Below are 24,821 nucleotides of genomic sequence, written 5' to 3' on the forward strand. Positions count from 1 at the left end.
AAAAATGTGATATAATGCAACAGTGATAAATTAGTTTTGAAATTGAAAACGGGGTAACATTTTGTCCTTAAATCCAGGAAAGCCACAATTTGGCATTTTAGAGTTCATTTGAGAGAGCTAAATTCGGGTGATTTTTCATTGGGGCTTTGTTTTAGAATGCGGGAGGAATATTTTTAAATGGATTGCTGCAGCAGAAAAAGCTCGGTATCACATTCTAACGTTTTAACATGACAAACATGATCAAGTCTCAACGTGGAAAAATTCCAATTTTCACACAATAGATCTCATTTTGTGAAAATACTGACATTTTACCATGACGATTAAACACTTAACGTGGTTTTCGCGTTATCCGAAGACATGATTGTCTTCCTTTTAAAATGTTTTAATCTAAAACACTTTGCACTGTAAACGAGCAGCATATTACAACACCAGTCGCCGATTTTTAGGACAGAAAACCTAATTTGTATACCTGAACCGAAATAGTGTTTGGTCTGCGGGAAACTCCTCACGGTATAACATTACATTTTTCACGTTTTGAAGCGATACTGATTTGTTTCCTGCGTGCAAGAATGCTAACTAGGTAGCCTTCCCCCACAGTAGGGTACATGAAATACTATACTGTACTGTTCCAGCCATCAATAAGGCACAAACAAAAGGGTGGGCCTTGTTTACCACTCAGTAAATGTCTACAAAATGCAAATGACGCATTCATTAACACAGTAGGAAAATTATAGCAGTGACGTCTTCGTGTGACAAGGCAACAAATACTTCGTTCATTTCGATTTCATTGAGGTCTTCTCAGTGATGTTGTAGAAATAATTATTTTCACCGCAGGGAATCACAAAGTGCTGCTGAAAATTAGCCATTAAATTTGTATGAATGTTACTTCAAATGCTAGCAATAGCATGACTGTGTTTCGGCAGTCTAACAACACAACAGCTACGCTACAGCTGCTTTGACTGACACTAAACAAACACATTTCTGAGTCAAGGGAGTCAGACTACATACTTTTTGGCAATATTTTTGTAAGTGTACCATGAGTTTTTTCTACGGTGGTCGGCAACTGTGTGGCAAATACTAATGCATGCAATACGAACCCAAAATGACCTAAAAAAAAGTACACATTTACAAGAGAGGTAGACTTACAAACGTTAGCAACCAGTAGCAGTGGTTGTAGCTCTCACATTAGCCGGTCAGACGTGGGTGTGTGCTTATTTCTGTTGCAGAAGCATGTGGGCGTACAACACTTCCGTTGTAACTTTCCTGTCTAAATGGCTAACATTAGCAGCTAAGTCAGAACTACACTAGCTCTACTGGATGCTAACATTAGCTGTGAACGGCATATAACGTTAGCGGCTAAAAGTCAGAACTACACTAGCTCTACTCGATGCTAATGTTAGCTGCGAACAGCATAAAACAATCTCTACTAGATAACTATAGTTACAAAGCAGCGAAAACTACCACTGTATCGTTGTAAATCTGCTTGTCGAAACTCTACTTCCGTTGTAGTCGTTTTGCGTTCGTGTTACTGTTATTAGCTTTCACGTTTTTTTCTTTTGCAAGACTTCAGTACTTGCAATTTGCCTGACACTTCTTGGCCTCTGTATTTTTCTTTTGTTAAAAAAAATGTCCAACTCGGGAAATGTACTGTAGGTGCGTTGTTGACTGTTCGGCGATTGCTTTGTCCGCCATTTTGAAATAACATTAACACCATTAGAACAGTATGAAGGTTGAGGTTTCTCCTTAGAGTTTTACATAGTAATTTGACAGTTACCGTACAGTCAATGTAAAAAATCAGCTCATTTTAAAGCAACTCTTAGTTCATCTTTCACAGTCAATGGCAGGCAATGAGTTCAAGTTGAAAACTTTCCAATAGAATATTAAACTTGGAATGAATTGAATATAGGGCTATTTTGCATGTTCTGGTACAAGAAATAGATGAATTAGTAGCTGACAGAAACACTTTCTAAATGAAGACTCATGAAAATTAAGCATGGAGGTGAATAAAGGGCTATTTAGCATGATTTGGTGCTTAGTTACTCAATTGTTGCTTTATCAAACATGCTCCTCGTGCTGATGCTCTGGTCAGTAACTAAACAAGTAAAACTGAAGGAACTTTGTGAGAAAAAGTGATTTTAGCATAATCCTGACTATGCTACGTTGACTTGATAGTTACGAGTTGTCGATTGAGTGATTGTTGGCTTTGAGTTGTGACAACAAATTTTGAGCATGGAATTCCCGCGGAAAGTTTCCAATCTGGAATATTTCTCAGCAATTTACCAACACTTTTTAACCATATAACAGATAGGAGTGGGGGTGCATGTGACGATACACGATGACATTCAGAGTGAAGCGCGGAGACTGAAAAGAAAAATCCTCCTATTGTAGTTTAAAAAAAAAAAAAAAAAAAAATCCATCAGGCACTTTAAGGTCAGTCAAGAGTTCATTGCGTCCTAAATTCAGCCTAAAAAATGTAGTCCATGGGACTAAGCAGCCATTCCACAGCGTCCAGTCACTTCAATGAGGGTGGTGGTTGTCTGTCTTTTCAGCTTATCAGTGGTCCGGTCCAAACTTTTAGTTCTTTCTGTTGTTCCAGGCGAGCTCGGCCGGAGCGTTGGGGTCCGCCGGAGACGAGAGGACTTCGTGCGGGGACTTTTGGGCCTGAGGTGAACGCGGGTCCAGAGGCGGGGGTTTGTCCCCTAGGAAGGGTCTGTTGTAGTGGTCCGGGCCTGGCGGCAGTGATGGCCGGTGGTCCGGCATCCGACGGAAGTCCTGAGAAGGGCCCTCGCGTCCCGGGTGGTGGTAGTTGGGGCGGAAGTCGTCAGGACGCCGTCTTTTCGGGTCCTGGTGCCTGGAGCTGAAATGGACCAAAGGTTACTTGGTGGGAACCTCTGGGCAACTCATGATACAATTTGCAATGCAAGGCTTACGATAACGATGATCTTATGATATGGCGATACAATTATCAGGAAATAATTTAAAAATATTCAACAACAACTAATGAACAGAAAAACAAGCTATTTTCCTCCTTCTGTGAATTGGAAAGAGAAACACTATTAGACGTCCAATCCATTTAAACTGGGAGGGTTCTTAAAACCCATTGGATGTCTATGGCTGTTAGTGGCAGCCATAGAGCCAGGCAACCAGTTTTTTTTAGGCATTTCACTAGGGGTACAACAGTTCAGTTAGCCCACGGTTCGGTTTGAACCTCGGTTTTGGGATCACTGTTTCGGTTCGGTTTCGGTTTGCTTTTAGCATTTTTTTTTTTTTTTTTTAAACTGCCTTTATTTTGCTTTTAAGAAAATGAAATAAACACTTAAAATGTAAACATGTTCGACTGTTAAAATACCTTTTTGCTCAAATGTAAACATGTTCAACTGTTAAAATACCTTTTTGCTCTTTGGCTAGTTTAGTGACTGACTACTGAAATACACACACAGTAGTAAAAAAGTTACTTGGCAAAGTAACTGGTGTTACCTTTCATGTTTTTTTTTTTTTTCCATTTAAAAAAAAAAAAAAAAAAAACACAAAAAAAAAAAACAGCAACCTTTGCTATGTTTGGAGGTCATTTAATGTCCTGAATCAACCGTTAAAGTTGATAAAATTGCTTCCGTTTTTGCAGTAGTTCCCTTATGTCTATTTCTGACATGTGAAAATTTTAAAACTGTTTCATCATTTAAAAATAGACTCAAGTCAAGATTTTGACGATTTAGGAGTATTTTAGATAAAAAGTTACTTAGGTTCACTAGGAAGGTTCACTACAACAGAGCCTTTCTGAGAAGTTTACTGCTCTAAAATGGCGGCTGTTTACTAACGCTACCAAGTCTGTCATTTCGCATGTAATTCTATATGCATGAGATATCTAGGCGTAGGTTGTAGGCTGTCGGCTACAGTCAGGAAATATTGGAGCCACCTAGCCTAGCATCGCGTTTGCTACAGCGTCACAACAAACACTCTTCCCTCTCCGTGCCTCTGACTTTTCTCGCGTCATTCAACCAACGTATTAATGAACAGAGGAAAAAAAACGTAATGCAAGAAAAACGTACAGAATTCAAATGTAACATAGGGCGTACACATTTAAAAATCCGTGCACACTTGCACAAATTACGCCGAGACCGTACAACTTGACAGGTATGAATTATAGTGGACCGTCACAGTTAGGTAGTAGCACTCTGTAGCATGGGACGTTCAACTATCAGTGGTCACAACGAAACTATGTGCTTTAGCGAAGTCATCTTTGATGGCTTTGCGTGCCATTTCATAAATGTCGGGGAATACGTTGTTGGAGAAATATGTCCGCGAGGGAACAATGTAATGCGGGTCAAGCGTTGCAAATAAATCAACAAAGCGTGCGGTGTGTTTTCACTGGTGTCATCTCCGGGGTCCTGCTCTGAGAAAGTGATATCTGTGGGTGATGCCGGCTGAGGTGGCGGAGTCATGTTATAAGTGTTGTGTTATAAGCGCTGAGCAATGCTTGCAAATTGTTTTTTTTTTTTTTTTTTTCAATATTTTCTCTCCCTCCTATTTTCTCTCCCACCGCATTGTAGTCCACGGGGAAACCGAAATGTTGCCACAACGCAGATTTGAAAGAAGCCAGTGCTTCCTCAGAATTCTGTCTCTCCACTCCTCCGCTCGCCATAGCTTTTTGTTTTCTTTCTTGTTTCACTTTCACTTCGCTCGTAAGCGAGAGAGGGCGTTACTCGGCTTCTATTACACAGGCGCTTGACAGCGATCGGACATTTACTTGCGGCGGGGCGGGAATTTCTCCACAGCTGTGCTTCACGTCGCACACAGAGCTCAACCAATTCATTCCACAAGCGTTCGGAATAAATTAATAGCAAAACCGAAAAAGCGCGGTTCATAAAGGCGTATTGAACCATACAGGGCGAACCGTACGATTCGGCTTTGAACTGCAAACCGTTGCACTCCTACATCTCACATCGTTTCCTGTTGCAGGCAGTGCGCTAACATAGACAATATTCTATTGGAAGATTTTGGTAGCAACCTGTTGGTTCCCTTTTCTCTGTGGGAGCATATCGATAAACTTTTGTGCAACAAAGTATCGCGATATATCACCTTTCGATGTATTGTCACACCCCTACTGGCAATTGGATTGTCACCATTTGGATAATCGATTCAGTTTTGAGAAATTGTTGACTTTTTAATATTTAATTTTTTTTACATGTAAGAAAAGAGGGTGAAATATTTTTTATCCATTTCTTTTCATTTATTTAAATAGTTTAAATACAAAACAATTAACTTTCTTCATTTCATTTTTTGAAATGTATTTTTTCTAAATTAAAACCAAAAGGAAAACATTTTTAAAAATAGGAAAAAATATTGTTTTTTATTGTCCTTTATTTAAACAAAATACTCCAAATAAGCAAAACAGTACATTGCCTTATTTTTTATTAATTGCATTTTTTGAAACGTGTACTTTTTATTGAAAAAAAAAAGAATACTTTTTTAATTTCAAAAAAGAAAAAAATACCTGCCAATATTACTTTGTTTTTATTTTAAAACAATTTAAAATACTTTAAACAAAAAAGGACATAATTAATGAAAAAAATATTTACTTAATTAAAAAAAAAATAATTATACATTTTATCATTTAAAATATCCCAAAAATAACTAAAATGTTCTTGTTTCTTTAGTACTATAAGAAATCTGATCGTTTTTGCAATTACTCAAAATCTTTGAAAAAACTGCTTTTACTTTGGAAAAAATAACTCTTTCATAGTCACATAGTATTCATAGTCCAACTTTTCTCCATGCACTTTTATTTTCTAACATAATACGGCAGTAAATATTGTGATTTACATACGACCCCATTAGTTGACTCATAACAAAAATAATCAGCAATGAATCGATGATGAAAATCATTCCTTTGTGGCAGCAGATCATGTTCAAATCCAGTTCAAATGGATTGGACGTGTATCCCAGTCTAATGCATTTCATAATTGAATATATTTTTTACCTGTCGTAGTAGGGCCGATGCGACCGGTGATCCCTCTCATTGCCGTACTGGTCGTAGGGCCTCTTTCTCGGCGTGTTGTTGTTGCGGTAACCGCCCGAGCTGCGGTAGGAGTCACCATGGGCGTGCCGGTCGCTGTAGTGGTCCTTATAGCGGTGGCCGTCGTACGGGTGGTGCCGCTCGCCCTGCCATGACTGGTTGCTGTTGCCCGGGTGGTTATACTTGCGCTCCCGTTGCCAGTCCCCCCGCTCTGTCAGCACATTTTTACAGTGGAAATCATTGATGTGAGCATGGTGTGGAGCATGGATGGAGTAGAAAAGTATTTCAAAACAACTCTAAAAATACGGTGTATTTCTTAACAAAATGGGAAAACTGCAAAACATTTTGAATTTTACAAACATGTAAATTCTTGATTATAATTTAGTAATTAACACAAAAAATCAGTTATTCTTAAGTGCTTTCTTTAGTGGCAAAGGAAATAATAAAAGAATACAAACTTTTTACTCATTGGCTGCCATTGAATGCACTATTTGCACTATATGTCTATTTGAAGCTGCCACCCTCCCACTTCAAATAGATTGGATGTCAACTAGTGACAAACCTCTGATCAAGTCAGAAAGAGTTTAAAGTATGTTACCGTCGTTGGGAAAATGTCGTTTGGCACCCATGTTGTAATCTCTGTGATGTCCGTGCGGGCCAGACTGCATGGAGTGAGACCCCGATTGCGGACCCGACGAGTCACGACTGGACGCTGAAGCGTCCGGCCGGATAGACTTTCCTCTCCCGGTGGAGTCGTCCTTCTTCTTGTGTTCCTTCTGTAAGGGTCCAAAATAAGCCAAACGAGGATGAGAATGCAAAGAACAAGAAGATGAAGAAAATGAACAAGATGACTTGCCTCTTCTTCATGTGAACGCTTCTTCTGGGCCATTTTGTAGAGCTTGTGTAACTTCTTAGCGCCAAACTCTGTAAATTTGGACACAAAAATCCAGAGGTTTCTGTGGAAAACAAAGAGTGTCATTTTAGTAGTATTAGTAGAATCTTCTTAAATTTTGGGGGCATCGGTGATCGGTCGATGACTAAAAATAAAAATGATCTTGTCCGCTGATAGCATCTACAGCAGTGGTTCTCAACGTTGTTTAACGTATAGCTACTAGAGGTGGGAATCTTTGGGCACATAACGATTTGATTACGATTCAGAGGCTACGATTTGATTATAAATCGATTATTGGTGACCCCCCCGCCCGCAAGCTATTAGCTGCTTTTAATGTTTCGTACATTAGTTACAAAAACTGTACAAAAAGCCTCTCAGGCTTAAATAAACGACTATTTCAGTATCAAGTGAACAGTTCAAAACAGTAAATAAAATCGCTCCCGTTATTCCATAATTTCCCTTCTGTCTACTTTTGACAAGTGAAAGTTTGAAAACTGTTTTAAAGATCGATTCAAGTCAAGATTAATGATTTTTACGAATATTTTAGATAAAAAGTTAATTAGGTTCGCTTGGAAGGTTCGCTACAACAGTCTTCCAGGGAAGTCTACTGCTTTAAGATGGCGGATGTTCACTAACGCCGGCAAGTCTGTCATTTCGCATCTACTTCTTTATACATGTGATATCTACCGTAGCATTATGTGGGCGTAGTTTGTAGCGGCTTTCAGCAGCAGTCAGGTATTATTGTTTTTTTATCTAGCAGTATGAGTTGAACCAGAGCCGTGAGTTGAGCATTGTCATTACCCGGGTAATGACAAGCATGATGTTTACTCCTGGTCCGTTCTTCATTGCGTCCCAAGACCGCGCTGACTGTGTTTTAGTTCCGCTTTACCTGACATATTTAAAATTCGGAATTTGGATGTTTGTGAATCGTTCTTCAATCTTCCACGACCGAATCGCGAATAATCTAAGAATCGGAAATTTCGCACACCTGTAATAGCTACGCTTGCAAGCTAATATCTAAGTGAATTACTGTTTAAATTTCTTCAAATTTACTATAAATAATTATGCCATGTTGGAAAATGAAACTCATTTCATACAGTTTTTATTTTCATGTTTACATTCTCATTTTGTTGTCGCATCATAGCATACAATTTTCAAGGCGTGAAATGATGCACATTTTTTTTTTATCATCCGCATAGTCCACGCTGCCTGTATGTCTATTATACTTAATCATACCAAGTGTGAGTCAGCCTTCAACTGAGCAAATTAGGTAGAGGGCTAAAGGCGGATTTATTTTTCTGCCGAACGACAGCGTTGACCCTACGTCGTCATTCGAAGTTCTGCATCAAGGGAAAGCGTTGCTCTTTAATTCACCGCCAATCCACTAAAGCAGCGTAGTTTAGTCTTTGCATCGTTTTGGTGGACTCTTGTCAAGATATTTTAGTTTTCCTCTGGTTACAGACAGCAATGGCAACGGAGATGGAACACGTGTATTTGGAGTTGAGGCTAATCAATATTGAACAACAAATGTTAATACAAATGTTGAGGCGTAGGCGACGCAAGACGTTTGCTGAAGTGTTTGAATGTTTGTGAATGGCAGCGGACAAATCAGTCCTTTGACATTCACGACACGTTGACGTGACACGTAGTCAGGATTTTTTGGAGGTGCACATTAGGCCATGGTGTAGGGTCCAAATCGGGTCTACGTTAATGGCGTAGGTCCAGCGTCACCGCAATGCGGAAGAATAAATCAGCCTTAACAGTTGAAAGAAATTGAATAAAGCCCGTAATTTGGGGGTAAATAAGTCCAAAACCTAGTCTAAAACAAATTAAAACATGCATTCATTGAACACATAACCAAAAACTACGACAATTAAACGAGTAAAAGAGTGGCTATATAGAGATTTTACAAGCAGCGGCAACAAACCACGTAATCAAAGCCATGTCCTTTTCCTCGACGGTGGACATGTAGGAAGGCAAATACGGACTGCCCTCGGAAGATTTGGGATGATCCCCAATTCCACGCAATCGGGCTACAACGCACAACCAACCTCCTTTTCTTGTGGAAATTATCCATCTACAGTGGGGCAAATAAGTATTTAGTCGACCACCAATTGTGCAAGTTCTCCTACTTGAAAAGATTAGAGAGGCCTGTAATTGTCAACATGGGAAAACCTCAACCATGAGAGACAGAATGTGGAAAAAAAAAACTGAAAATCACATTGTTTGATTTTTAAATAATTTATTTCGAAATTATAGTGGAAAATAAGTATTTGGTTACCTACAAACAGGGGTCGCGTTAACCGAATATTTTCCGTCGTTGACCGATTTTTTAAAACGGTGACGGAAAAAACTGAAGTCCATCAGTCATTTTGACAGGTTGCAATTCACACCCCAGACCACAGGGTGGCGAGTGGGCATATTAATTAGCTATTGTCTCTCTTGATGCATGTCGTCGTTGGCTTTACTCTGGAAAAATGTCAGGGCAACTGAGTGTCCGAAGTTTCTTCAAAAAGCCCCAAAACGACTATGGTGTTGATAAAAGAGGTGAAAAAACAGGGACTGCACAAGCGGGCACGCAATTCAAGTCCATGCGCACCATGAGGAAGACTGCGTTCAGGCCACAGCAGGTGAACTATTAATTTCATTGTTCCATACCTACCTGGGCCACAGTCAGCTGTTTTTGTCACTGCGGCGAAAAAGTTACATATTCATCTGCTTGATGTGTGATGGCACGGTGTGGATTCTCTGTTAAGCTTGTTCGGACAGAATATTAATTTGAATGAAAACTAAATACTGGTGATGGGACGAAATGGGCCGGGGTTCCGAAGCTTGTGTCGAGTAATGGGAGGGGTGTTTCCACGAAGCTTGTAGCGAGGCGCGCGTCATTTCGGCAAAACCCGGAAATGATGTCGTGAGAAGCCTCGCCGGCCGGCTGAATCTCTTCAACGCTTCGGAAGTGATCCGACGTTCGGCGCGCATTGCAAACACAGTAGGCTACAGACTACGGTATAAATTGGTTGCAAAACGCAATGGCGATCGCCTGTTATCTCACATTTTGTGCATTTCGGGCTCCTGTACTTGTTACATGATCTGTGCGCAACAGTGCAACCAGTGCAATCTTTTTTCGAGCCTTGTCCTTTGCTTGCGATGGAAACTGCGCAAAAAAAGCGACCCTCCCCTGTATGGGAACATTTTCATTTGATTGCTTTCAATAAGGTAAGGGAGAAGAACTACATTAATATAAATGTGAGTGTGTGTACCTATCTGAACCAAACATCAACAGAATGAACAATCCATTAGTGTACTGGGAGGCACAAAAGAATACCTACCCAAATTTATATAAACTGGCACACACATTTATCTGCACCCCAGCTTCATCTGTGCCTTGTGAAAGAATATTTTCTAAAGCTGGTGAAATATTGTCCAAAAAAAGAAACCGTTTAAAGCCAGCCACTGTGGGAAAGCTATTATTTCTCAACAAAAATGAATAACAAATTATCCTTAGCACTTGTTGTATTTTGTTCACATACTAAATTACTAACATAAGCACATTCATATCTTTGTCATAATCAAATAACCATTGAATTCTTAAAAATGTTGACCACTTGGGCTTGTAGACCAGGGGTCTCCAATGCAGTCCTCAAGGCCCACTGTGGGTCCTGGTTTTTGTTCCGGCTGATCCAGCAGAGGCAGTTGAACCAATGAGGCTTCTGCTAAAACAAGCCACACCTGACTGCAATCAACTGATTGCACTTGTAAAACACCAGATTGGGGAAAAAGTGATGTCATCTTGTTTGGTAAGAATGAAATCCTGCACCCACAGTGGGCCTTAGTGGAATAGGTTGGGGACCCCTGTTGTAGACCACTTGATGGCGCCATAGAGTAAATGAAGCACAATGAAGCTTTGCTACATGTGCAAACCGATTGGTGGCAAAGCTTCATTGCTTCATGAGGCTTCATTTGGCCATCACTACTTGAAGCGGTATGCAATGTTAAGAGTCTTGTTAGCTCGAATTGCTGTGTCCAACCGCTGTAGCTCTGCTGCTCTCTGTGAACTGTCTATTCACGCCGGAACGCGCGCGGTTCTTAAATGTCTCTGTCACGTGACTGTGTCGTAGCCAGTAACGCGCTCGGCCAAATGGACACACAAGTACGGAAGGTGAATTATGCCAAAGGGTCACCACAATGTCATTATCACCATTTTAAAAATTTAAGTGACTGGTAAAAATAGATTATGACCGGATTTTTATGACCCTGTCAGTCAAAATGACAGACAACGAAAAAGTCTAGCGCAACCTCTGCCTACAAACAAGAAAGATTTCTGGCTCTCAAAGAGGTCTAACTTCTTCTAACGAGGTCTAACGAGGCTCCACTCGTTACCTGTATTAATGGCACCTGTTTTAACTCATTATCGGTATAAAAGACACCTGTCCACAACCTCAGTCAGTCACACTCCAAACTCCACTATGGCTAAGACCAAAGAGCTCCCGAAAGACACCAGAGACAAAATTGTAGACCTGCACCAGGCTGGGAAGACTGAATCTGCAATAGGTACAACGCTTGGTGTAAAGAAATCAACTGTGGGAGCAATTATTAGAAAATAGAAGACATGCAAGACCACTGATAATCTCCCTCAATCTGGGGCTCCATGCAAGATCTCACCCCGTGGCGTCAAAATGATACCAAGAACGGTAAGCAAAAATCCCAGAACCACACGGGGGAACCTAGTGAGTGACCTACAGAGAGCTAGGACCACAGTAACACGGGCTACTATCAGTAACATAATGCGCCGCCAGGGACTCAAATCCTGCACTGCCAGACGTGTCCCCCTGCTGAAGAAAGTACACGTCCAGGCCCGTCTGCGGTTCGCTAGAGAGAATTTGGATGATCCAGAAGAGGACTGGAAGAATGTGTATTGGTCAGATAAAACCAAAATAGAACTTTTTGGTAGAAACACAGGTTCTCGTGTTTAGAGGAGAAAGAATACTGAATTGCATCCGAAGAACCCCATACCCACTGTGAAGCATGGGGGTGGAAACATCATGGTTTGGGGCTGCAAAAGGGACCAGGATGACTGATTTGTGTAACGGAAAGAATGAATGGGGCCATGTATCGAGAGATTTGAATGAAAATCTCCTTCCATCAGCAAGAGCATTGAAGATGAGACGTGGCTGGGTCTTTCAGCATGACAATGATCCCAAACACACAGCTAGGGCAACAAAGGAGTGGCTTCGTAAGAAGCATTTCAAGGTCCTGGAGTGGCCTAGCCAGTCTCCAGATCTCAACCCCATAGAAAATCTGTGGAGGGCGTTGAAAGTCCGTGTTGCCCAACGACAGCCCCAAAACATCACTGCTCTAGAGGAGATCTGCATGGAGGAATGGGCCAAAATACCAGCAACAGTGTGTGAAAAGCTTGTGAGGAGTTACAGAAAACGTTTGGCCTCTGTTATTGCCAACAAAGGGTACATAAAGTACTGAGATGAACTTTTGGTATTGACCAAATACTTATTTTCCACCATGATTTGCAAATAAATTCTTTAAAAATCAAACAATGTGATTTTCAGTTTCCCCCCCCCCCCACATTCTGTCTCATGGTTGAGGTTTACCCATATTGACAATTACAGGCATCGCTAATATTTTCAAGTGGGAGAACTTGCACAATCAGTGGTTGACTAAATACTTATTTGCCCCACTATATCTATCTCTTTCGTCAGCGTATAAAAATAAGGCCCTGTGTGTCTGAAACTTTGCCGAACCCTGCTGACTTACTTCTCGAACACCTGTGGTTTGGTCGAAGCTAGGTTAAGAACCACTGTTCTAGAGTCAGTTAGCCACAGTAGCCCAATAGCATTTAGTCGTGGATATTCATAATCATGAATATGAGTATATAAATGCACTTGTTGTGTATTTTCATACATTCTGATTCAAATAGAAACGTTCACATTTGCCGCTCTTTATTACGTTAATGTGTGAAGGAGTGGAATTTTAATTTTGTGTCCCTATAGTCACTGTGTGTCAACTGTTTTGAGGCCGGCTAGAGGGGATAATTAGCCTGTCTTTCTTTTGTCATTGTCAGATAATACCTGTTTAGTGAGGGCACATATTTGGCTCACCTTCACACTTCCGGCATTATAAAGAGTTAAACTGTGAAATATATCAAGAGTTAGAAGCCGGGTATAACTGTCTATGAATTGATCCATTTCTCTAAACCAGTGCTTCTCAATTATTTTCTGTTACGCGCGCCCCCCCCCCCAGGAAGACGTAAACGTTCCATGCCCCCCCCCAACTCTCTGCCACCGCTGTAAATATACTGTAGTATAATTTGTATTTACAATTCTTATCATTATAAGTACAACTCTGCATAATATACATTGTGTTCTTTTTAATATTAAAGAAAAAAGTAAAATGGATCAACTTACAATAAAGTGTAAAAAAAAAAACACATCCATTCTGTAAAAATACACCCAAGATACATTTTTTGAGACTTTTTGATGCTGAAAAATAAAAATTAATAAAATCATTAAATAATAAATTCTAATTGATTAGCAACATTAACTCATTAAGACAATATGTTGAACAATTAGACCAAAAAAACTAAAATTAATACAACAAGAAGGACAGTGTCATTCGACAGAATGACAGTTTTTATTTTATTTATTATTATTTTGCACTGATCAGCTTGGTATGCCACTTTATATGATGCTGACAGTGCTCGCTGGTTTACTGATGTAACACTAACAAAGCAGGAGGATTGTTGGCAATATTTGGCACTCGCTGAAAAAAAATAATTCCTGCTGTCCGCTGCGAAAGTAAACAGTCTGGTCTTTCCTTGTCTCCCACTGTACTAAAAGTCAAAGCTAAATGCTATACATGCGTCGTCATATTTCCTTGTCTAAGCTTTTCATATCTCCAGAGCTCTTTGCTGTGTGCTCTTGTTTTGTTCAAAAATACTGCACACATGCGGAAAATGAGAGTGGCACTAACACCGAGTGGATGTGCAATTGCACTTAATTCTAGTATGACAAAAATGTATGTTCCCCAAGGTCACATGCACCACCCCAAGCATTGCTCTGTGCCCCCCTGGGGGGGGTCCGCCCCACTATTTGAGAAGTACTGCTTTAAACGCTGTGATTATTTTTTCTTTAAAGCTAAATACTGCTGCATTTGAACTTTTTGGTAAATGAAGATTTATAACAGACAATTTGTTATGGAAGTACAAGCAGGTCTCATTTTAATACAAACCTGTCATTTACTGGTTGCATTATTTTCACTGGTCTAAAACATCTTGAAAAAAATTGGATCGGAAGTCAAAATTTCAGCATCGAGACATCCCTAGTTAGAATTTCGAATTTTCAATTTTTTCTTCTACTTTTTTGGGGGGGGGGGGGGGGGGGTTATTGCATATGAAGTTAAAGAGTATTGATCAACATGCCATGTTCAATAAGACAAGACTGACTGGAATATTAACTAATTGGCTGCCATTGATGGCAATAGACGTCAAATCCATTTGAGGTGGGAGGGTGGCAGTGAATGAACATTCATTCAAATGGATTAGACATCTACTAATAATAAACTCATTTCAATTCATAGAAGGATGAAAAGAGCCACATGATTGGTTGTCTATCATTGTCAATGGCAGCCAATGAGTTAAAGGCACATGCTGTTGTTCATGACAAAAAAAAAATTGTGACCAGTGCATCCCTATACTTGACTGCATATAGCAATTACAGTGTAATAATCTTACCGTCGCCATGTTTTCACATGCTCTGGATCGCTGTAGGCTTTAAGGCACTCTGTAATACGGTCTCCGATCTTCAGCAGGCATGTGCGTGTGTGCTGGAGCTGGTCCTGGTCTGACAAGCCTTCGTCCGGTTTGTCCAGTTGCTTCAGCGCCTTCTTCACTGGCCTCATGCGCTCCTTGCACTTTTCAAACAAATGATTCAAAATCATTTTCAAAACATGACGTAAGTGGGTTTTGGCTCTTTTCAAACTCACAATACTGAAAGTCTCCTGGTCCAGTTCGTCTTCCTCCTTTCCTTCGATGGGAACAGGGTCGGAACCTGCCGTGATGTGAACCGGTCCTTGACTTTTCCTTGCTTTGGATCCTTTGGCCTGAAAAATGCAAACTAGCGCATTGATGCCAAGCCGCAATAATCTTTGTAAACAATTAGCGACCAAAAGTGAATAACCTTTTCTTTCCTGGCCTTGTTGCCTTTCTTTTCTTTATGCCCTTCTTTCTCCTTCTTCGTGGTTCCCTGTTTTTCCTTGTTCTCCTTGTTGTCCTTCTTTTTCTGTCGTTTCTTGGCTGGAGACTTTTCGGAGCCTTCCTCCTGCTCGAATATACATGCGATTTTGAAAATTCCAGTCCTGATTTTAAGATTCACACATCTGCTTTAACATTTTATAGAGCAATAGACTATTTTTGGGTAATTTAAAAAAAGTAATTAAAAAAAAAAAAAAAAAGGTTTGGTTGTCACATATGTGGACATCAGATTTTTTATTATTATTATTATTATTAATATTTTTCATTTTGGTTTTATTTATTGATTTTTTTTCTTTCTTCATTGAATTGTAAAGACACAATTGTCCTACCAAACACAAAACATTACTTCAATCAAAAAAGTTGTTTCAAACAAAGAAAATATTTTTAATCAAATAAAAACAGTGTTCAAATGCTTTTTTTTTTTTTGAGTCAACTAAATTTTTCCATTCAAACGCTTTTTTATTTTATTTTTTAAACAAAAAGTTTGTTTTTAATTAAACTGATGTTTTTTTGTTTTTTTTTATTAACACCTACAGGTTGGTCATTAGAAAAATCAATGGGTTCTTTTTAGGTTACTGCATTTATTGCAGTTTAAATTGTCTTATGTTGGTCTTAACAGGGAGCAGCTGCATCCAGCCATGTTAGATGAGTGTTGTCTTATTCACTGTTGCCACTAGAGGGCAGTGCATCCACCCAAATCAATAAAACTAAATATGAACACTTTCAAAACAAAGTCCTTACAACGCCACTCTAATTAAACATCCTTGAAGCATCAAAATTTTATCCGAAGCTTTTTCCTAATAGAATTACTTAAGTTAATCGATTAATCATTGCAGCACTACAGTGATATTTGAGAAATGAAAAGTTTTTAGGAGTTCTGGAAAGTGTGAGGTAATTACACTGGAAAGTGTGAGGTAATTACACAAAAGAAGCCAGATGCTTAAATTGCTAAACCTACTTTGAGTTCACCCTCTTCTGAAGGATTATCTGACAATCGTGGGGACGAGATGTCATTTCCTTGCTCGTCCTTGACGACCTTCTCCTTCTTCACCCGAGGTTTTCTCTTTCTCACTTTGACCTGTCGGACAAGCAGCCTGGGTGAGTTGCGCGGGTGGAAATACGGTGAGAAAATAAATGTTGGATGTCGGCTTACCTCGTCCCCTGTTTTTGACACGTCTGTGCTGTCTTGTTCCTTTTTGAGCAGCTTGAGGAGATACTCTGCTCTCCCTTGTAGCTGCTTGGCCTGAGGCTTCTTGCTTGGATCGTCTGGCAGAATCTGTGATGGCGAAACATAGAAACTGACTTTTTTGTACATGCCATTAACTAATTGGCCGCCTTTGACGGCGATGCCAATGCTCATATTTCAAAAGGACTGGACGTCCATCGCCGTCAATATCAGACTTAATATTGCATAGTGGGTCCAGTTTCACGAATTTGCATTTTTTAATTATTATGTTGAATTAAAAAATGAAAACTTAATAGGTTTTGGCCGATTTTAATTTTCTATATGGCAGAAAACACTCAGGTGACTTGAAGTTCCGCTCTGAGACAATACAATTTAGCGGTAGATATCTGTGAATTTTTCCACAGACGCCATTTTTTTCATTGTGACGTAATTTGTTTAAAAGTTTAAAATATGCGAGTGAATAATTTTTTTGTCTTTTTTTTTTTTTTAAACAAAATATTAGACATCAATTAATGATTCTAAGCTAAAAATGACAGACATTTTGAATAATAAATATAATTACTTACCTTGTTTTCATGGCTGGGTTGAAACAAAAACGGTTGCACGACGTCTGTAAACGGGGGTATCCAGGGTAAAACGGGTAAATTAAAAATAGTTCGGGGGCTTAATGCACCATGAATCTGCTATGGCAGCATATAGACATATTGTTCTATCAAACACAACAGTTGTTTTGGCTTAAAATAAAGCCGTTTCTTTTAAAGAGAAGTGCAAGGGCAGAAACTGCTTTTTCAGTCTTGTCTGTGTTTTCCGCCATATATTTTTTTAGTTATCATTTTTATTTTCAAGTGATTTTTGTGACCATTGTGGGTTTTTCTTTCATTAACAGATTACCAACTATTTGCACTATTTGGGCAATCTCAAATCTTTTCAAAATTTATTTAACTACTTTTTAATGTTTTTTTTTTTTTTTTTTCTTAATTGGTAGTTTTTTTTCCTACAATGGCTTCTACCATTAAATGTTAGCATTACGCTAGCAGGTGCATCAAAAACCCGCCAGGCTAATAAAGCACCGGAGAAAAAGAAAATTTCTCCAGACACAATTTCACGCAATGCCACAAACATTTAAGGGATTTGAGACCTAACAGACAAAATTCAATACCGTTTTAATACACTTGATCAAAATAAGCTAAATTTAAGACTTTTTAAGGTGTCACGGAAACCCTGATTTTGGATTTTCGCCATTTACATTCTGGCTCAGTCCTAAAGTTCCACTGCGTTTAACTTGCCTTCTCACAGAGCTTAAGATCAGGATCAGTCTTGATCAGATCCCAGTTGCTGAATCCATGCTCATAAATCCCCAGTAAGAGCTGAGCGTCGTCCTCCACGTTCCAGTCCACGTCGAAGTGAGCAACCTTGACTCTGCAGGAGAGCTTGAACCTGTCAGGAAGTGAACAAATGTCAGCTGAAAGTGCTAAAACCTTTCGAATAAAATAATGGCTTGCTTACGTATTCCTCTGGGCAGGATCAGACGGGACAGCCTTGTGCAAGGGCTCGAACTCTTCTTCATGCTGTATAATGGACTTGGCGTTGACTTGCACTCCTGAGATCTTGATGTTGATTCCTCGCCGTTTTCCGGGACCTTTAGCTACATTGACCATATTCTCAGCTCTGAGCTATTTTTGCTAAATCGGCATGAGCAACAAGAGTTTACCTTCAACTGGGTTCTCTTTCAAGTGTTCCTCATGCTCCTGCACTGCAGCCAAGCAGCTGCTGTGAATGAGTTCACCTAGTCTTTTTAGGTCTGCGATGGACTTGTCCACCAGCTCAGAGTCCCGGGCGATGGCTTCCAACCTGGAGGTGTGAAAATACAGGTGTACAATAATTATCAGCCCAATAATTATTGGTCCAATAATAGGAATTATGACGTCATCCCAGTAAATCTGATAACATTATTAATAGGCCCGATAATGTATATAATTTTTTTGGCACTGTGTCAGTGGGATTTTGTTTCCACTCCTGTTTTGCCAGTATGCAAAGTTTTGTTACTGTTCTAGATGCCGTATTTTTCCATTACTGAGTGATGAACATTACTATGGCAATTACCAAATGTTTGCATTTTACAATGTTATGTTTACAAGTTATTGAGAGGCCTTTTGGTTATTGGTAGGCTTGCTGTCCTATAATTAATAGGTTAAGAAAGTTGTTTCATGGACCAAGACCACAACAGTCTCCTCTCCTGTTGCACCAAATGTTTTATCTGCTGACAAAGCACAATACCTGTTGGGTGTATGTTTGTTTTAGTGCTCATTGTTCAGGGGAACACATCTTCAATGACAGTGACTAATTGATTGTAATTAACTCAAATTATATATATTTGAAAAAAGAATTATAGGTACTTCATTTGAAGTCAAAACTGTTGTTGTCTGTTTTGTTCATTGTAATGATGTTCATATCATCATGAAAAAAACTGGTTAGGTCAAAGGCAAATCTATGCTGAATCCACCACTAGTATTTTTTACCTCCATGTGTTCAAAAACTCAGGGAAATATACAGTATATTCAAAAATTCTATATATGTTATCGGTTATCGTATCGGTATCGGCCTTGAGGGGCAGGAAGTTATCAATATCGGTTACAAAAAATGGATATCGTGCACTCCTATGTGAAAACTTAATTTTTTTGCATTAACTAAATGGGATTTGCGTCATTCCAGTATTGGAGGGTATTTTGGATTTAGAATTCTTGAAGAATTTGCCTTTTTTTTTGGCTTTCTCCTACATATAGGTATTAAATACTCAAAGGCTTGATTTGGTCATCTTACTGATATAGTTTTTATTACATTGTTAATTTGATATTTTCAATACTTTTCAATACCAGGATTGGAATTCCATGCGAGTAGAAGCTAGTAACAGGATTTCAAATCCATGCTAATGCTAGTGATCTCTCAAGAGGAGAAGCAAGCTATTTTGCGTTAAAAAAAAGGGGGAAAAAACTCTCGTTCCCATCATATCCATAAAAGTCTAACAAAGTTTGCTTGAATAGATGCTAGCTGTTACTACTGATCAAATGAACTCAAAATGAGCCAAGAAAAAATAAATAATTGTCTGATTATATTCATGTTGCATGAGTTAAATTAAGAATTTAATCAAGGCAAACTATTCTATAACATTATGACAATTAAAAGTAGCGACATGAATTTGTTTCTTTTGGAAAACTGATTATTTCCAGCTTTCCTACTGCTTTCTTTTTCTACCATGACAAGGTTGCATCCAAGTTGTGGTACACATTTTCCACCAATAATTAATTAATATTTGAAATATTTTATTCATTGTAGCAAATGTTTCTACAGGCGCAAGAGACAACAACAAAACAAATACAATACAAATTCAATTTCACAGTCTTATCCACAACTAAATTTGTCATTATCTGGGATGTTAATGATGTTAATATATGTCCAAGCATTCTTTTTAAAGATTTTGTCTGAGGACAAGAACATTTAAGAACATTGACCGTTACCCAGAAACTGCATATTTTTAAAAATTGCCTCCACCAGTAAATGAACGACATATCTGGTTCCTTATGGCTTTTTTTTAGGATAACTTAAGAACAAATAAAGGGAACAATATCAAGCGTATCCAGTGTATGTTTGAAATATGAAACTGAAGAGGTTATTAAAATTTTAGGATCGAAAGGTATAAGGTCAGAAATAAGTTTGTGTTCTCGATAACTCATGAATTTGTAAAGGGATTATTATCCAACTGGAAGTATTTGTAATTTAAAATGAGGTGATTATATTTTGGGGTCATGAGGTCAAAAAAATTTAATTTTGTGATAACTTGATATGATAAGAGGGTCAATAGTTACAGTGGTTTATCTCCAGAGAAGTAAAATAACACAGAAACTGGATGTTTTAGTCTATGGATTATTTAATATTTGAAGTGTGGGATGTAAAATGTCCTCCAATTCTGGAATGACACGTGTAACGTCACCCATGCACGCTTACCGTTCAAGTGGAGCTCCAAACTTCTTGTAAGCTTTGATAAACCTACAAAATGATAAAGAACATCGATAAGGCTCTACAAAAACACAACAAATCACTATTAAATATTGACCTGCGGATCTCGGCGTCATTAAAACCGTCCACGTTGTTTTTGCGAGCTCGAGGTCGGCCTCTCTTCTTGGGTTTTTTATCTTCGTCGCTGTCGTCAGTTTCGCTGTCGGAGCCGGAAGAATGTTGCTTAAGCTTGGAGCCCACGTCGCTGTCGCTGTCATTGGCTTGAGCCTGTCATAAATCCGCATTCTTTGAATAATTGACGTTTTAACTCATATAATGCCTTTGACGACGATAGAAGTCTCATTCATTTGGACTGAGAGGGGCTGCAAGCTATCACGCGACTCCAAATGAATGGGACGTCTATCGCCGTCAATATCAACAAATTAGTTAATTACCCGCTTGTTGGAGCTTCTACTTCTAGGCAGCATAAATAGATCCATTTCCCGCTGCTTCTCCTCTTCCTCGACTTTACGCCGCTGATCCTCGGGGATGATGTCGTCCCATTCCCGAGAAGGTTTTTCCTCCATGTCGGGAGCACTCTCTTCCATGCTGGAAAAATTGGCTACCTACAGATTTTTTAAAAATTAAAGCACATAAAAAAGGATTGCGTTTAACAGCATAACTCTTCTTAAATTATGAACTCATCTAATCTCAGTTTACGTACAATTTTCAGTTGATAAAGACTTCGCATTGCCGCATAAATACATTTGAGTTGTGCGTCATATGTTGCTGGCATTTATTCTTCAGCATGGCGTTAGGCAAAACGTTTCGCAATAGTGTTAGTAGGATCTCTAAACTTATTCGTGGGGAAGAAAAGGAAGGAAAAAAAAAGATCTTAACATAAGAATTGCAGTCCTGATTATTAGAGATGCACGATAATATCAGTCACCGATAATTATCGGCCGATAATGGCAATTATGACGTCACACAGATAATGCAGATAAAACGAAATTCAATCGATAATGCAATCCGATAGTTACATACATGATTTAGCCTCCAAATGTGCGCAATCAACAGTTTTGTCCAATTCTACTAGTTTTAAGGAGGTGTTTTTGCAGTGTAGTAATGTGATGTATTTTAGGAATGGCTTACTCTTAAAGGCATTTTTGTGCAACTTGGTTGTTTAATCTCTAAGTAATTGTTGCCAAAAGCTTACCATTACACAATGTCATTGCCATTGTTTAGATGTTGGAATTTACTACTTGTTCACATTTGATGTGGAAAAAAATAGCACTAAATTACATTTTTGCACAGTAACATTTGATCTTTGTATACTTTAAAATTTTACATACATAATTGAATAGAATTATCGGCGTGACATTATCGGTTATCGGGTGGAAGGGGCAGGAAATTATCGATTATCGATATCGGTCGAAAAATGCATTATCGTGCATCACTACTGATTATGATCTTGCAGCAAAGTTCGTTTCGGAAAAATCCGCCATCTGTTCATATTAAATACAATCAAATCTGTTGCACACTTTTTCACTGGTTAAAGCCACTTATTCAGCTTCGGCGCACGTGAACAGACCGTGCAAGTGTAGCGACAACATAGTTTGCATTCATCGCGGATACGCCAGTCCAAAATGCAGTGTGAAACTTTTTTGCATTGTGGGATGTGGCAGCCATTTTGTGGATGCCTGCCAAGTTTCAATAATAATTCTATATTTTTTTAAAATTATCAATCATTATTGTATCTATATATATTTTTTTATATATTTTATTTATTGATCAATAACATTATAAATGAATAAAATGTGACGGCTTATCTAACCCCTTTTGTACTGTTTATTGTGTGTTTTCAATTGTGGCCGAATACTTGGGCGAGTTTATGTGATTTTTTTTTTTTTTTTTTATGATGTAAGGACGCTAATTCATACATGCTAACAGTTTGTTATTGCTATATCAGCAGTTACTTGTAAAAGCACATTTGAATTGGTGTTATTGTGAATGAGACTGATTTAATTTGATTTTATTTTAGTTTCATTCTGCAAGTGTTGATTTTATGAGCATCTGAATAAAATCAGCAAACCATACAGACGTCCGACATCGTCATTTCAGAGCTTAGCTCGTTGTCTAGCTAGGACTTAGCTCCAACGTCTTGGCGAGGACAGTACAATGACTTATTATACATGTTTTTGGATAGTTTAAAAAAAAATAAAAAATTATTTATTCATTTATTTTTTTAGAGGGTGTTTTGAGGTATTTAAGGGGTTAATTCCAAGTAACGCAGAAATCAAGGTTACATCACCAGCGCAGGAACGGAACTCGTCCGTAAACCAGGGACTACTTGTATACATATTTGTTTTTAGGGCTGTCAAAATTATCGCGTTAACGGGCGGAAATTAATTTTTTAAATTAATCACGTTAAAATATTTGACGCCATTAACGCACATGCCCCGCTAAAACAGACTAAAATGACAGTACAGTGAAATTTCCGCTTGTTACTTGTTTTTTGGTGTTTGGCGCCCTCTGCTGGTGTTTGGGTCCAACTGATTTTATGGGTTAGTACCATGAGTGAGCATGGTGTTATTATTTACGTCAACAATGGCGAGCTATTAGTTTATTTTTTGATTGAAAATTCTGCCAATTTTAATAAAGCGAAAACATTAAGAGAATAAAATTTCTGTAACTTGTACTAACATTTATCTTTTAAGAATAACAAGTCTTTCTATCCATGGATCGCTTTAAGAGAATGTTAATAATGTTAATGCCATCTTGTTGATTTATTGTTATAATAAACAAATACATTACTTATGTACCGTATGTTGAATGTATATATCCGTCTTGTGTCTTATCTTTCCATTCCAACAATAATTTACAGAAAAATATGGCATATTTTATATATGGTTTGAATTGTGATTAATTATGATTAATTAATTTTTAAGCTGTAATTAACTCGATTAAGATTTTTAATTGTTTGACAGCCCTAATTTTTTAAAATTTCATTTTAAGCAACTCATGATAGACAGATGTCCTATTCATTTAAACCTAAGAGGATGGCAGAGAATTTTCATCTTTCAGTGCCATTGATGGTGCTAGACGTCCAATCCATTTTGACTGGGAACGAGCGTTCTTTTGCCTCTCTCAGTCAAACTGGATTTGATGTCTAGCGCCGTCAATGGCAGCCAATGAGCTAAATAAGTGCTTTGTAACGTGTTAGCTAGTTAATGAAATCAAAAGAAATACAATGAGCGCATAGGCACCTTAAACTGAGACAGGAGTTCGTCAGTGGCACTTTGACCCTGATCGCTTTCCCTCGTTTCAGCTAACCTCAGGATCTCATCAATGTCCATTTCCTGCAAAAAAATGACAACATACTTGTTTAGTTTCTAAAAATTAGGTACTGTAAAACTTGTGGAGTACCTGAGGTTCTGATTCCTCTCCTTCTGCTTCTTTAAAGAGTTCCTCTGCACCAAACTTGAGAATTGCTGTTAGCTCTTCTTTGTTAAATGGGTTGGAACTGAAAGACAAAAGGAAAAGCATGTGTGAAAAATCAAGAAAAACAAACATGTGACTGTGAGGCCTTACTTGGTGTTGCCAGAGTTGCTGTCCAAAACAGTCCGGCCAGTGGTGTCCATTCGTTGAATGACCAAATGGTCCAAAACCATTTTCTTCTTTGCCCTCTCAATGATGTCCTCCTCAACCGTTCCCTTGGTGACCAGCCGATATATATTCACCTACAAAACGCACAAATACGACTGTATTCTTGCCAAACAACTTAAACATTATCACACTTTGCCATTAATTTCTGCTGTAGCTTACCTGCTTCTTTTGTCCGATCCTATGAGCCCTTGCTTGCGCCTGGAGGTCATTCTGAGGATTCCAGTCCGAGTCGAAGATGACGACTGTGTCAGCTGAGGCCAAGTTGATCCCTAAGCCTCCAGCTCTCGTGGACAGGAGGAAGCAAAAGTCCTGGAAGATAGATTGCAGTTTTGAATCCATTAATAAACACATTAGTTACGGTGCACACGTCTTGAACGTACCTCTGAACCTTCAGCATTGAAGTGATCCAGTGCTTGTTTTCGAATTTCTCCTTTGATGGAGCCATCTAATCGCTACAAAGAGGAAAAAAAAAAAAAAGTCAGGGCTATTGCAGAAATAATACGCAAACTAATACGGACAGAGCTAAGCACCCTTCTGAAGCGTGGTTGCGCTTCCATATAAAACAAGTCGCTGTTATAAATAACTGCATGAACTCTCGGCCTAGCCAAGTATGTGTGCCACAACGTTGATATTTGATCCGTGTCAACATTAACACATTAGGGTGATTCTCATAAAGCTAACCTAAACTATGTCTTTGAAGATTTTAGGGATACAATCAAGAAAACCTGAAATAGTTCATTTTTAGTTAAACGATGATTACGTCTATTATGTGGCCCAGTCCACGATTTGCGATCAAAATAGTATT

The 24,821-nt window shown here is 38.7% G+C and overlaps 1 protein-coding gene across 4 annotated transcripts in view; it reads right to left on the bottom strand.

The window, feature by feature from the left end:
* Positions 1 to 2,397: 2,397 nt before the first annotated feature.
* Positions 2,398 to 24,821, bottom strand: part of chd2 (chromodomain helicase DNA binding protein 2) — a 52,427-nt gene continuing 30,003 nt past the window's right edge. For 3 of the 4 annotated variants that reach the window (XM_057835887.1, XM_057835890.1, XM_057835886.1), the window contains 20 exons: positions 24,397 to 24,468; positions 24,176 to 24,325; positions 23,942 to 24,090; positions 23,777 to 23,873; positions 23,617 to 23,709; positions 20,806 to 20,976; positions 20,469 to 20,638; positions 20,360 to 20,401; positions 18,069 to 18,208; positions 17,864 to 18,002; positions 17,644 to 17,794; positions 16,325 to 16,447; positions 16,130 to 16,249; positions 15,098 to 15,241; positions 14,904 to 15,020; positions 14,653 to 14,831; positions 6,870 to 6,969; positions 6,612 to 6,789; positions 5,978 to 6,224; positions 2,398 to 2,857 (listed from right to left, as the gene is read on the bottom strand). In XM_057835887.1, coding sequence (XP_057691870.1) covers positions 2,575 to 2,857; positions 5,978 to 6,224; positions 6,612 to 6,789; positions 6,870 to 6,969; positions 14,653 to 14,831; positions 14,904 to 15,020; positions 15,098 to 15,241; positions 16,130 to 16,249; positions 16,325 to 16,447; positions 17,644 to 17,794; positions 17,864 to 18,002; positions 18,069 to 18,208; positions 20,360 to 20,401; positions 20,469 to 20,638; positions 20,806 to 20,976; positions 23,617 to 23,709; positions 23,777 to 23,873; positions 23,942 to 24,090; positions 24,176 to 24,325; positions 24,397 to 24,468 — 2,865 coding nt within the window. In that variant the 3' untranslated portion in view covers positions 2,398 to 2,574. The remainder of the gene's footprint in view (positions 2,858 to 5,977; positions 6,225 to 6,611; positions 6,790 to 6,869; positions 6,970 to 14,652; positions 14,832 to 14,903; positions 15,021 to 15,097; positions 15,242 to 16,129; positions 16,250 to 16,324; positions 16,448 to 17,643; positions 17,795 to 17,863; positions 18,003 to 18,068; positions 18,209 to 20,359; positions 20,402 to 20,468; positions 20,639 to 20,805; positions 20,977 to 23,616; positions 23,710 to 23,776; positions 23,874 to 23,941; positions 24,091 to 24,175; positions 24,326 to 24,396; positions 24,469 to 24,821) is intronic. The other variant, XM_057835888.1, reaches the window with a different exon arrangement.

Source organism: Corythoichthys intestinalis, chromosome 5, assembly GCF_030265065.1.
Source record: "Corythoichthys intestinalis isolate RoL2023-P3 chromosome 5, ASM3026506v1, whole genome shotgun sequence".
Classification (NCBI taxonomy): domain Eukaryota; kingdom Metazoa; phylum Chordata; class Actinopteri; order Syngnathiformes; family Syngnathidae; genus Corythoichthys; species Corythoichthys intestinalis.